The 13,013-nt window shown below is 36.6% G+C and overlaps 2 protein-coding genes across 2 annotated transcripts in view; both read left to right on the top strand.

Moving 5' to 3' along the window:
- The window catches only part of phactr2 (phosphatase and actin regulator 2), a 59,910-nt gene extending 54,197 nt beyond the window's left edge, over nucleotides 1–5,713 (top strand). Inside the window, exons 12-13 of the mRNA XM_014013203.1 lie at nucleotides 697–773; nucleotides 2,283–5,713. Of these exons, the coding sequence (XP_013868657.1) occupies nucleotides 697–773; nucleotides 2,283–2,298 (93 nt within the window). The 3' untranslated portion in view covers nucleotides 2,299–5,713. The remainder of the gene's footprint in view (nucleotides 1–696; nucleotides 774–2,282) is intronic.
- Nucleotides 5,714–10,761: 5,048 nt separating this feature from the next.
- Nucleotides 10,762–12,647, top strand: sf3b5 (splicing factor 3b, subunit 5). Its single transcript, XM_014034358.1, has 2 exons — nucleotides 10,762–10,870; nucleotides 11,963–12,647. The coding sequence occupies exon 2, from the start codon at nucleotides 11,989–11,991 to the stop codon at nucleotides 12,247–12,249; it is 261 nt and encodes an 86-aa protein (XP_013889812.1). The 5' UTR covers nucleotides 10,762–10,870; nucleotides 11,963–11,988; the 3' UTR covers nucleotides 12,250–12,647.
- The last annotated feature ends 366 nt before the right edge of the window (nucleotides 12,648–13,013 follow it).

Below are 13,013 nucleotides of genomic sequence, written 5' to 3'. Positions count from 1 at the left end.
CGTTTTAATGTTTTACTTGAGCTGTGGCGGTCATCTTGAACGATGTTGACTCCAAAAAATGAATTAGTTATTCAGTCATTTCTGAGATTTTAATAAAATTATGTTTAGTGGTTCAAGAAATTTAAACAGATTCACAAACTGGTAAATTGCATGATTGCTTACTTTTCATGGCAGCGTCCTACAACAACAGTGTTTTGAAATTATATATATTTTTGATAAAGTTTTTATGTTTCAGTGAAGCGTGTGGTTATGGACCTAATACATTTCCTTTTGTTGATTCTTAATTTAACTGGATTGTTTGAATTAATTCTGAACTATATGCATTTTTTAAAGCCAAGTTTGATTCATTTTTATTCATAAAACATAAAGGTGTTTTAGTTTTAATTATGAAACATGGATTTATTATTTATTTTTACTGAAGTGTTTTAAATAATAAAGTGAACTCAAACTTTCTGAAAGATAAACATTCGTCAAGAATGAGTTTGACTGATCTAAATCTAATGAATCAAACCCAATCTTAAAAAATATTTTGACCCAAATCCGATATTTTGTAACAAGTTTCATTGTAAAAGAAAAAAAACATACATCTGTAATTGTGTGAAAAGCTGGTGTTTGTGTTGTTGGGGACACAGGTGCCCTTTTCTCTTTGTAGATTTCATTACCATTGCCTTCGTGTGTGTCCATTCTGTGCCTCAGGCTGCCATCCGTAAGGAGCTGAATGAGTTTAAGAGCCGCGAGATGGAGGTTCACGAAGACAGCAAGCAGTTCACCAGGTACTCATGAAGTCCACGGCCTCCTCCGTTTAACCCGACTCCGAAGCTTTATTAGTCATTTGTCTCGGCAGATCTCGCCGTCTTGCTGTTTATTAGCTCTCACTGATCAATACGTATGTTATTCTGGACTCCTAAGGTTTTTCCCCACAGTCCTGATTAAAGTCATGATGGGTCAGCTTTAGTTCATTAGCTGCAGGCTCCGAGTTCAAGTGAGGTTCAGGTTGTTTCAAACGTTATTAGACTTGTGCGGCATTAGGTGAGTGCACGAAGAGAAAACTGCAAATAAACCTTTTGATGTAAAGACAAATAAAAAAAATAAATCACATCTCTGAAGCAGCTATGTGATGCTTTTCCTAATATCTGTTTTACTGTGGCTCTACTGTTGCAGCAGCTGTAACCTCCTGCAGCAAACAAGAAAAATGTACCATATGTTAGTTTTAGTTTTTTTTTTTTTTTTTACTAATGTTTTAGTTTTAAAATCCTAGGCAACCGATTAGAAGAAACAATGCACAAAATTTAACTTTTAATGTTTAGATTTACCAAGAAGCAACTTTTTTTCAGTTTTTTTTTTTCAGGTTTTATTGTGTGATTTGTTGTGAAATAGGCTGATATTAAATCACCTTCATTTATTTCACATCAAATTCAGCATTTGGACATTTAGGTTTTTTTTTTAAATCTGCTCCCTAGTACTTATAAGATTAATTGAAGTGTTTGGTTACACATCTTTTTAAAAACATTTAGGTGTTGCAGACTTTTACAAACAAGTTGGCGCGAGAAAAAAATGACTAGCTGCAACTGCTGACTCATTTAAACGAAATGGAGGCCGTTACATGGCAAATAAGATCCACGCAGACAGACTGAGGCAGTGTTTGGAATAAAAAGGTTTTAAGCGACACAGTTTGAGATGGCAACCAGAAGTCCAACTGGTGGGGTCAGCAATATTTTGGTGGGTCGGGGACATAACCCTCGTCGGCCACCCCCCACTTGTGGCACCCCTGGTGATTGACAGCTTATGTTCCACAGATGAATGACATGATGAGGTAGAGCCTCAGCTCTGAGCACCTCTCTGCTGGATGTGAGGGACAAACAGGGAGATTTAATTTATGTGGCATTAGTAGGGACAAAAGTTTTCCGATACATTTTTTCAACTCCACAGACCGTAGCACTCCTGATAGCCCAATCTGCCCCTGATCAACAACATCAACAAATTCCTCATTTGAAATTTTACAATATTTAAATTGAAGTTGTAATTCATATTGCATTGTATATTTTTTACCAGGTTTTGTGTGATAATCATTAATAGCCTAAAACGGTAGCAGCAGATGTTGAGACAGGATTACTTTAAACACAGTTTTAAACTCTTAAAAAAACCTGTCAGCTCTGATTTTGCTTCTGACACAAAGTGTAAAATGCTTAAGTAACAAAATTTAGAGCTTCAGTTGTGACTGTTTGACTGTCTGTCGTCTGTATTCATGAGAAACGTCCATGCGTTTGTTTGTTTTTCTTCAGATTCCATCGACCATAAAGAGCTGCAAACCAGAAGCTCGGTGGTCTGCAGGTCCTGGCTGTCCTCCAGCCCCTCMCTCTCCATCTGCTTCTGAATCCAGTTGACCTTTGTTTTTCTTTCTTTTTTATTCCCTAAGACACTTTGAATGGACGTAGCAAGAAAAGCTCAGTTGTTTTCATTATTTACAACATTAAACATGGCTGCAGTTGATATAGGTGAGCCAGATACAAGGCTGCGTGTGTGGACTCCTTGGAGGTTTAATAGAGGTTTTACATTTGCTTCAACTTTGCTTTTCTTGCTGCAGCGATTCAAAAGGTGGAGATCTGTGGCTTCTGGCGATGCCTTTTTAAAATGACAGCTGCAGGCGTGTCTTAAGGCCATTTGAAGGCAGCAATGGAACATTTGCACATATCTATGGTGAGAATAGTGCTGTGTATAGCTCGCTGGATAGAACCTTTTATTTATTGTAAAGTACTATTTCGTATTTTTTGTTTGTTTGTTTTTTGGGTTCTCCTCAGGCCTTGCATCGAGAGGTCACTGTGAGAGAGAAAAGATACATTGGCTTTGTTTTGTTAATGTGGCTCAAAATGTACTATAAAGTAAGTCTGCTTGCCAAGTTATGCCTTGTCAGAAGCTTACAATGGCCATATATGGACATCCTCGTGAAAACAGGAAATGGGGATGATTGGAGGCTGTTGTGCTGATGTCAGTGCCTGTGTTTAGAAACGGAGGAGGAGGAGAGGCAGTTTGTTCCGGTTCGATGTGCCTCTCTGCATTAACTCAAATACACTGTAGCTCGTTATTAAAATTAGACTGCCACTAGAGGTCATTATATCATAAAAGTTACAGAAGGAGGAGCTGTTTGTGAAAGTGTTACATTTGAACAGTGAATATAATAGATATCACCCCCATTGTAATTCTAACTCCCCAACATGTCTTCAGATAATCCATAGTGATTTAAACCATCATATATCCTGCGTTAAGTAGTTTTGAACATGTCTTATTTTTTACTGGCGTTTTTTATTTAAGGCTTTTGACAGGGGCCTCTGACACAGAGGAGATGTTGCCAAAGAGAAGGCAGGGATTTATTTATTGATTACTTAGTTTGCTGACAGGTTTGAGTTTGTTGGGGGAGCTTAATCTGAAAGTTTTATAAGTAGGGTGCTGGCGCTGTTGACCACTGAGGCAAGCAGCAGGAAGTAGACAAATACTTCTTTTTCTTTTCTTGAACACATTTTCTTAGTCTTACCACCTCATTTTAGCTATAAAGAACAGTAAAAATACCAACAAATGTTTACCAGAGGGCTGTAGTTTGCAGCTTGTGTTCTCTTTACACTGTGCTGTAACATGCACCTTGAATTCAAGTCATTAAGGGTTTTTTGGGGTGGGGGGTGTAATATTGTGGTTAAAAAAGCAAATATGTACTTATTTTATTACTGAATAAAGTTTTTGTTTATATTCCTAGCTAAACGCAGAGAGGTGACGCAGTCAGGAGGATTTTAGTGTGAATTTATCATTTCAGCCACCTAATAATTTAGTCAAGATAAAAATCCAAATATTCAGGTTGCATGTTAAAGCAGTGTGTAAAAAGGATGGATTAAATATGTTTTCTTACTGTGCGAATGGCTGAATATAAGCGGTGGAGCTTTTTTTTCTGTTTCATCTCGGGAGATTTGTGTTGATGAGTGATTGACAGTTTGGGCTCGTCATCATCCAAAACTCTTGTTTTGTTTTATTTTTCTTTTGCTTTTCTTTTCTTAGCCCTCCATTCTCCCGAACACTTGTCATTCTTACAAACAGAAAAAACAAAAACGACAGTTTCTTTGCTTCTCAGTGTGCGGAGGTTGTAAAACAAAAAGATGTACAGCGATGGCAAACAACCAACAGTATTCATTCATGTTTATGTTGATATATTTGATTTTGTTGTTGTTGTTGTTGTTGTACATAATGTGTATTGAGCATGTGCATACGATGAAATTTATTTTACTGCAAATATGACACAATGTGTATGTTTTTAATGTTTTTTTCCCCTCTAGATATTTTTAAACGCTGATAAAAAAAAAAGGAGCCATGCTGCTCAAATATAAATGTTTTTAGGCAACATATCGTGGTGTTCTCAAGTTGTTTTCTGTAAAAAAAAAAAAAAAAAGACAAATTTTAAACCCCTTGTTTTATTTTCTCAGAGGACTGTAGGTCACTCTGARCATCTGGAATTCTTTTAAATAATTCTGTTTATCCTGAAACATTATGCAGTTTAGTTTTAAACCATATCTCTGCAGGAATGAGTAAATAAGAGAATTATCCATTTAGAAATGAGCGTTTTTATAAAAATGACTTTACAATGATTCATAAATACATTAGCATTACATTTGAAGCAAATTTATTATAAATGTTTCATTACATAATACCGTTTAAAATGATTAAAATGGTGAACTTTTATGATTAGTTTACAGAATGCATGAGTAAAAGAAAACTGTATGGCACAAATACGCCCATACTTGAGCCGACTGGTGAATATGTTTCATGGGAGAAGTTACAATTCTCGAGTAGGTAGACATGCAAATTTTAATTTATTGCATTTTAGATGCCAAATAGAATTGGAAAGAAATTGGAAACCTGACAAACATACCATGATACCATGGATTGGAGTTCTGAAAAAGCAATATATGCATGATAATATAAAATAAACACAAGATATCTGTAGATCCAAAGAAGAGATTGTTTTTTTTCTGTTGCAAAACTCTTAATATTTGGTATTCAGGTCAAACTCAGAGGAATGTTTAATACCCTCTACAAGTTCAGTGCTTTTTCTTCAGCTGCTGTTTTCAATTTGTAATGATTCGAACCCCTACTACTTCCAAAAAAAAAAAAACCTTTATATTTGAGAATGTGTGCTCTTGAATTGGTGCTTCATTCTTCCTGTATCACCTTCCAGGAGAAGAATCTGTTCACTTTGGACTTGAGAGCTTCAAAACAGGCTGCAACTGTTTCCTCTAATCAAAATGTTGATCACATTTTTTTCCTTTTAAAACTGAGAAGCTTCAATGTTTTCAGCTTTAAATGTGGTCAGATATTTTTTCTCTTTTTTTTAGCTCAAAGATTCAAAAAGAAAAAAGCAGATTATATTTCACATAATTTGCCACAACTCCTGTTTGAAGTTACATTTTAATGTTATACAGTATATTCAAAAACAGCTCCTGTTACATCCTAAATGTGTAGAAATGTGTTTTTGTATATAAAGATCCACAGAGGGGGAAAAACTAAAAGTTGTCATGTTTTTTTTTTTTTATGTCAGACTGTGTTCGGTGGATAAAAACGTACTAACAATATTCCATGGGCAGCAGCAGAGCTCACAGATGAATGAATATTGCACATGTACAGTATGTTTTTTCAGTCTTACTGAAAGCATAATAAAAAAAATCTAAAAATTCAAGAGGGCAACGCACAGAAACCAAGCTAAGAGAAGCATGGTTACTGTTATATTGCATCACTTTTTCTATCATAAGAATTGTCTCCTTTTGGGGTTTGAAGACACTAAATTTTGCAGTTTTTTGTGATCTTCCAACAGTCTGTGGTCATCTTTGTTTAAGAGACAGATCTGGGCTACAGGTCATTCTGTTGAATTACGGTTTCAGCTTTTATTTCTGAATGCAGTAATGGATTGTGCTGCTGGCAGTGCTGCATATTTTTCTTTGAACCTAATGAGTTAATTTTTACTTGAACTGCACACGGCTCATTTTGGTGACATTAGATGTTCGTTTTAGTGAATAGCTGCAGTAAACTGAGACTCCCARGAGAATCATTAAAACAGAGCATCAAGCTTTGACAGTGACCACAATTTAAAACTTTGTCGACCAAATTTCAGTCATTTGAATCCGTGTATCATTTGTTCTTTCTATTTTTAATTGCCAATCAAAAATCACGGATTCAGTTGGACTTTCTTTGACAATTAGAAACATGAGAACGAGAGCATCATTACAGATACAGTATGTGTGCAAACAGAAGATGAAAAGATGAAAATGTTGCAAGACTTTTTATTTGCAGATTGCAAATAAAAAGTGATTACACTTTAATGACTTTATCCTATATATTTGTCTCTAATAACAATAAAAATGGCCAGTACAGGAGAAGATTTTCCTTTTTTACAAGGTAAAAATATATAAACTTAGCACAAAAAGTAAGAAAATGTGTGTTTGGAAGATTATTTCTCTGTTGTAACAAGGCTTCTTGGTAATGCATCTTATACAGGACACCTGAGAAACACCTGGAGGTATCAGAAGCTCAAAACACGTGTTGCAAATAAGTGTTTAGTCAATGGCAAAGAGGATTTGGCAAATTTTCCACATGCGCATCCAACATACTCAGCTCTTCTGCTCCTCCCATACTGTAAATGCGTGTTCCTTACAAATGTGGCGCCATTAACATGCTTTCCAGTGGAATAAGATTTATTGTATGCGGGATGTACAGCAGGAGGGAGAAATGGGGATTTATCCCTCACAGCTGTGACAAGATATTTCAATTATATGAGAGAAAAATAAATAAATAAATGAAGCATGCATATACTGTGAGTGTATATATATATATATAATATATACACACACTCACCGGCCACTTTATTAGGTACACCACGCTAGTAATGGGTTGGACCCCGTTTTGCCTTCAGAACTGCCTCAGTTCTTCGTGGCATAGATTCAACAAGGTGCTGGAAGCATTCCTCAGAGATTTTGCTCCATATTGACATGATGGCATCACACAGTTGCCGCAGATTTGTCGGCTGCACATCCATGATGCGAATCTCCCGTTCCACCACATCCCAAAGATGCTCTATTGGATTGAGATCTGGTGACTGTGCACTGTAAAAAATGAAATGTTGGATTTACTTAACCATGTTATGTGACCTGGTTCCACTTAACTGAGTTGAGTAAATTCAAAGCAATATACCAGTTTTTTAACCAAAGAACATGAGTATGTTGCTTTGAATTTACTCAACTCAGTTAAGTGGAACGGGGTCACATGACATGGTTAAGTAAATCCAACATTTCATTTTTAGAGTGTGGAGGCCATTTGAGTACAGTGAACTCATTGTCATGTTCAAGAAACCAGTCTGAGATGATTCCAGCTTTATGACACGGCGCATTATCCTGCTGAAAGTAGCCATCAGATGTTGGGTACATTGTGGTCATAAAGGGATGGACATGGTCAGCAACAATACTCAGGTAGGCTGCGGCGTTGCAACGATGCTCAATTGGTACCAAGGGGCCCAAAGAGTGCCAAGAAAAGATTCCCCACACCATGACACCACCACCACCAGCCTGAACCGTTGATACAAGGCAGGATGGATCCATGCTTTCATGTTGTTGACGCCAAATTCTGACCCTACCATCYGAATGTCGCAGCAGAAATCGAGACTCATCAGACCAGGCAAAGTTTTTCCAATCTTCTCTTGTCCAATTTCGATGARCTTGTGCAAATTGTAGCCTCAGTTTCCTGTTCTTAGCTGAAAGGAGTGGCACCCGGTGTGGTCTTCTGCTGCTGAAGCCCATCTGCCTCAAAGTTCGACGTACTGTGTGTTCAGAGATGCTCTTCTGCCTACCTTGGTTGTAACGGGTGGTTATTTGAGTCACTGTTGCCTTTCTATCAGCTYGAACCAGTCTGCCCATTCTCCTCTGACCTCTGGCATCAACAAGGCATTTCCGCGCACAGGACTGCCGCTCACTGGATGTTTTTTCTTTTTCGGACCATTCTCTGTAAACCCTAGAGATGGTTGTGCGTGAAAATCCCAGTAGATCAGCAGTTTCTGAAATACTCAGACCAGCCCTTCTGGCACCAACAACCATGCCACGTTCAAAGGCACTCAAATCACCTTTCTTCCCCATACTGATGCTCGGTTTGAACTGCAGGAGATTGTCTTGACCATGTCTACATGCCTAAATGCACTGAGTTACCGCCATGTGATTGGCTGATTAGAAATTAAGTGTTAACGATTGTTAACAGTTGGACAGGTGTACCTAATAAAGTGGCCGGTGAGTGTATATAGATAGATAGATAGATAGATAATCTGATAGTTTTACATGCTCGATGTAGAACGCACAGAAAAAGCTTTAATTAATTGTCCTGTGCATTATATGAAGACAGATTTAATATTCTGGTTTGAATCCAAGCCTTTACTCAAATGGAGACAAGTAGACAGAAAAAAATAATCGCTCTTAAAATAGAATTGAAACTGACACTGTCTGTCAAAGTGTTGCTTTTTAATCAGATTTCCTAATTGAGTAAAACTGAAGGAGCAGAAAATGAGATGGTGGGTTGGAGTGGTCGACCGGTGAGGATTCTTTTTTGGAAGTGAACCACAGARAAGAGCTGGCGCATGGAAATGAGCTTAGAAAATTGAATTTGGAAGGTTGTACATCTCATGGGGGCGAAAATACACCAGTTTGGCAGAGCTGCTGTGTAATCAGACAGAAAAAAAACAAGACCAGTCAAACAAAGAGCTTAGCAGCACAAAAAGGCCAAGCTATCTTTAACACGTGTTATTTRCTGCACCAGGTGTAAACACAGGAAAGTAATAATGCACTTTTCAGTGTAAAGTTTAAAAGGATCTGTGTGAAGTATTAACCGTGAGGGTAATCTGCAGTGTCCTGAATGATCACAGAGGAGGAGAATAAAAGCTGCCATGTGGGATTAAACTGATTCAGTGCTGATGGGCTGTGAGATGTTCAGCTAATAAATCCATTTAGGAGCATGAGAACAATCAAGCTTCTTAAAGTGTAACTGAGCTTAAAAAAAGAGAGAAATATAATGAAACTTCATGACATCAGCATAAGATTTTATATTAGAGCTGTAGAGCAGTTAGGATGAACTGTGGCTGACCTCACTGTGTTTTAAAAGCTGACAGGAACATGATGGGAAAATATGAACGAGACAATAGGAGTAAWTATTACAAAATGTGGGCCTGTTTGTTTTTCTGACTTTCACCCAGCTTTATTTGTTTTTGGCTTTAGCTTTAGGCGTTAAACACTTGTGCAATAACTATATTCTGAGTAGGCTTACATTTTATTTCATCATCTTGAAATGGAAGAATACTTTCCAGYCTTAAGTAGAAATTAGCTCTGAAACTTAAACTTCCTGTTTCAGGTGGAGTTTAAATTAACTTTAAGATTATKACATCTTAATTTGTTCTTGAGAACCCATTGAGGTACAACACCTTCCTAAAATAATGGCCTTAGTCATTTTTTCAAGTTTGTCAGAAACCTCAAAACATGTTGTATGGTTCATTTTAAGCTTTTTATTTCTAAACAAACAAAAAAAAGACATAGGCCATTATTTTAGGAAGGTGGTGATAATTAACCTTGTCAATGACAGTAACACCAAAGTGTGTRATTATGTGAAACTGTGTAAAATTATTGACACTTAAAGTAAAAATAAAAGTTTCTGGGGTTCCACATGGCTCTGTTCTTGACCCAGTCATTTTTATTCTTTTCCCTTTTCTTATAAAATATCATTACAAAAAAAATGTTTCACACTAACCGTATAACACAGACACACAATTGTTTTTCTGATGTTTTGTGCGTAATCCAGATTATTCATATTAAAGACAGTACTGTACCTGCTGGATTTTTAGGAATTTGTCCGAATTAAAAAGGTTCAGAAGTCAGCAAGAGAAGGCGTGTAGACAAATACTGCTGTTTCTGAAACTCAGTCGGATTTTAAAATGTGTTCCTGATGCCAAATCTAACAAAGTAGTTTATATTTTCATGACCCAGTCATGGTTGCCAGTAGCAACAGTGCTTTGAACAAGACCAACTGCATGTGGAAGGGGAAATTAGTCGTATAGCACTCCTAGGAGCAGGCAGGCTCAACACAGCACCCTCACAGCCTGCTTCTAACACATTAGTCAAAGGAAACAAAATGATACAAACTGCTGGAAATCTACAGAACATGAATGCAATTTGGCACTAAAAGAGTGACAAGTTATCTAGCAGCTTCATTATTTCTTTAGTTAAGGTAATCATCTGCTTAAACATAAAATAATTTGTATTATATTTTATTAGTTTAATTGCCACCCCAGACTACTATGGTTTGTTCACATAGAGCAAAAGGTAATAAATTATGACTCTGTGTTCAAATGTCACCTTTCTCCTCTAACAAAGACCAAACAAGGGATTTTATTTTTTAAATATATAATAATAATAATAATAATAATAATAATAATAATAATAATAATAATAATAATAATTTATTATAATAATAATAATAATAATAATAATAACTATTATTATTATTATTGTTGTTGTTGTTGTTGTTGTTAAGTACAAATCTCATGAAACTTCTAACTGTCAGGTTTTATACAATGAACAGAACCTCACCAAAACATTGCATTTGAAAAAACTGCACAACACTACTACCAATAATAATAATAATCTAAGTGGCTTGTGTTTGCATAACACTCCCAAACAGCGGAAACATAGTTTTCACGTTTTTGTTCCTATCCGGACCACTTTGCACGGTAACACCGGATGCTGTCGTGCGACGAACGAGGTTGAATATTTTTCTCAAGTTTTGCCTTCGATTTTGAACGCGTTTACTCCATGTAAGTCTTTTTCTTGATTTTGATATATTATATGTTGGCACGTAAATCGGTGTTTATGCTTCACAATGAAGTTACAGTCTTTAAATAGTCGTAGAGTTTCAGGCTAGGCTAATGTTAGCATACGAGTTACAGTCTAGGCTAATGTTAGCATACAGAGACAAAAGCGCTCGTTGATTGAATTAAATTAAATCGTTTTTGCTACGTTTTAGGGAAAAAACGTTTTTTTTATCACAAACATAAAGAAAATAGCTATATTTACAATTACAGAGTTAGATTAGTTGACGATAACTGTTGTTTTGTACTGATCAGTGCTTGTGTATGGTTTTTTTTTATTACTTTTCTTTTCGTTGGTAAACCACTACTGACTTGTGTGTTTGTAACACCTAAACTCATAAACCATGTTAAAACATTTCCAATAATCTTGCTAAAATCAATTTTTTTCCGCACAGTTGTAAACGTTATTCTCTAAAGCAGAGGTTCTCAAACTGAGGTCCCTGGACCCCTAAGGGTCCGTGAGAGGTATCCTGGGGGTCCTCAAATTTTTTTTACTAAAATGTTAATTTGGTTTTTATTTTTTAAAAATGCATGGAGAACAATGAACTAATAAAACAAACATAATACACTTAATAAAATATATATTCCCATGGCATTTAGGGGTTGAAATGACAATAATTTTTTTTTAAACAGCATGGGGTTTATGAGGGGGTCCCTGGAAATTTTTTTCGCCCTTGTAAGTGGTCCTCAGACCCAAATAGCTTGAGAACCTCTGCTCTAAAGTACAAGGCACAATAACATACAGATTGACAGTAGCTGCTATTGTAAATCGACATGGTTCAAACAAAACGTGCATGAATTACAAGTGGAGCACCTAAATAATAAAATACATTTGTGCTGACGAACTGCGTTTTTGCACATTTTAAGTCTTTAATTTCAGGGAAGGAGCTAAAAAAAATACTCTGATGCATCATTCTTATATATTTAGAAAAGCATCTGGACATTTGTGTGTGTGTGGGGGTGGGGGGTGGGGAGTGATCTCTCAAAATCATCTGATTTTGTGCATCAGTGCTAACATGTGCTACTCTTCCCACCCAGACTCTGACGAACCCATCTCCGTGAGAATGACCGACCGGTACAACATCCACAGCCAGCTGGAACATCTCCAGTCGAAGTACATCGGTACAGGACATGCTGACACCAGCAAGTGGGAATGGTTGGTCAACCAGCACCGTGACTCTTATTGCTCCTATATGGGACACTTTGACTTGCTCAACTACTTCTCTGTTGCTGAGAATGAGAGCAAAGCACGTGTTCGCTTCAACCTAATGGAGAAGATGCTTCAGCCGTGTGGMCCACCAGCAGACAAACCTGATGATGCTTAGGTTACAGAGTGAACTGTGTGGATACTTGTCCYCCTACCCACCCAGCTGAGTTGTGCTTTTGGACATTCAGTTATTTTTTTACAAAAATATATAATAATTCTCATCACTCTGTATCTTGGCCAACAATAATTACATTAGCCTATTARGATGAAGTGATTTATTTACGTAGAAGCCAGTAACAACATGGCAACTGATTGTTCAGGAACTCACCTTTTTCCTTTGATGATGAAGAATTTCTGTCGCATCTTTTTTTCTTTTTTTTTTTTAAGTTTCATGTTCCAGCAACCAGCAAGACAAATTGAATAAAATCTCAAATTAAAAAAACAATCTTTGTAAAACAGTTTGAATGCAGGACTACTTCTGTTCTAGAAATTGTGGAATAACATGAAAAATGACAACTTTTGAGTGAATTTTGGTTTTTTTTTACGTTTCTGCAGAGATCATATGAAAGATGCCAGTTTAGATTTTGCGTTAATCAAAATTTTAAAGTTCCACTTGAAACAAAACTTGTTTGACAACGAAGCTTTATAAATGCATTTTTTATTTACACAGCAGTGGAGTTCAGCGTGTGTTTGGCCCGGCTGAGTCCGGAAAGAGTCCACCTACACCGAATACTCGGCTGCCCACCAACTCTGTGGGTCGTCTGAGATCATCTGTGCGTGACCTCTTGTGCTGCGTTTTATTTTTCCGTTTTAAAAGATGCCTCATTTTCATTATGTGATGTTATGCACCATGTCTGATTCTAACAATTTTGCTTTAAATTG

The sequence above is a fragment of the Austrofundulus limnaeus genome, unplaced genomic scaffold (genome assembly GCF_001266775.1).
Source record: "Austrofundulus limnaeus strain Quisiro unplaced genomic scaffold, Austrofundulus_limnaeus-1.0 Scaffold0, whole genome shotgun sequence".
Classification (NCBI taxonomy): domain Eukaryota; kingdom Metazoa; phylum Chordata; class Actinopteri; order Cyprinodontiformes; family Rivulidae; genus Austrofundulus; species Austrofundulus limnaeus.
This window is presented reverse-complemented; position numbering and strand designations above follow the sequence as displayed.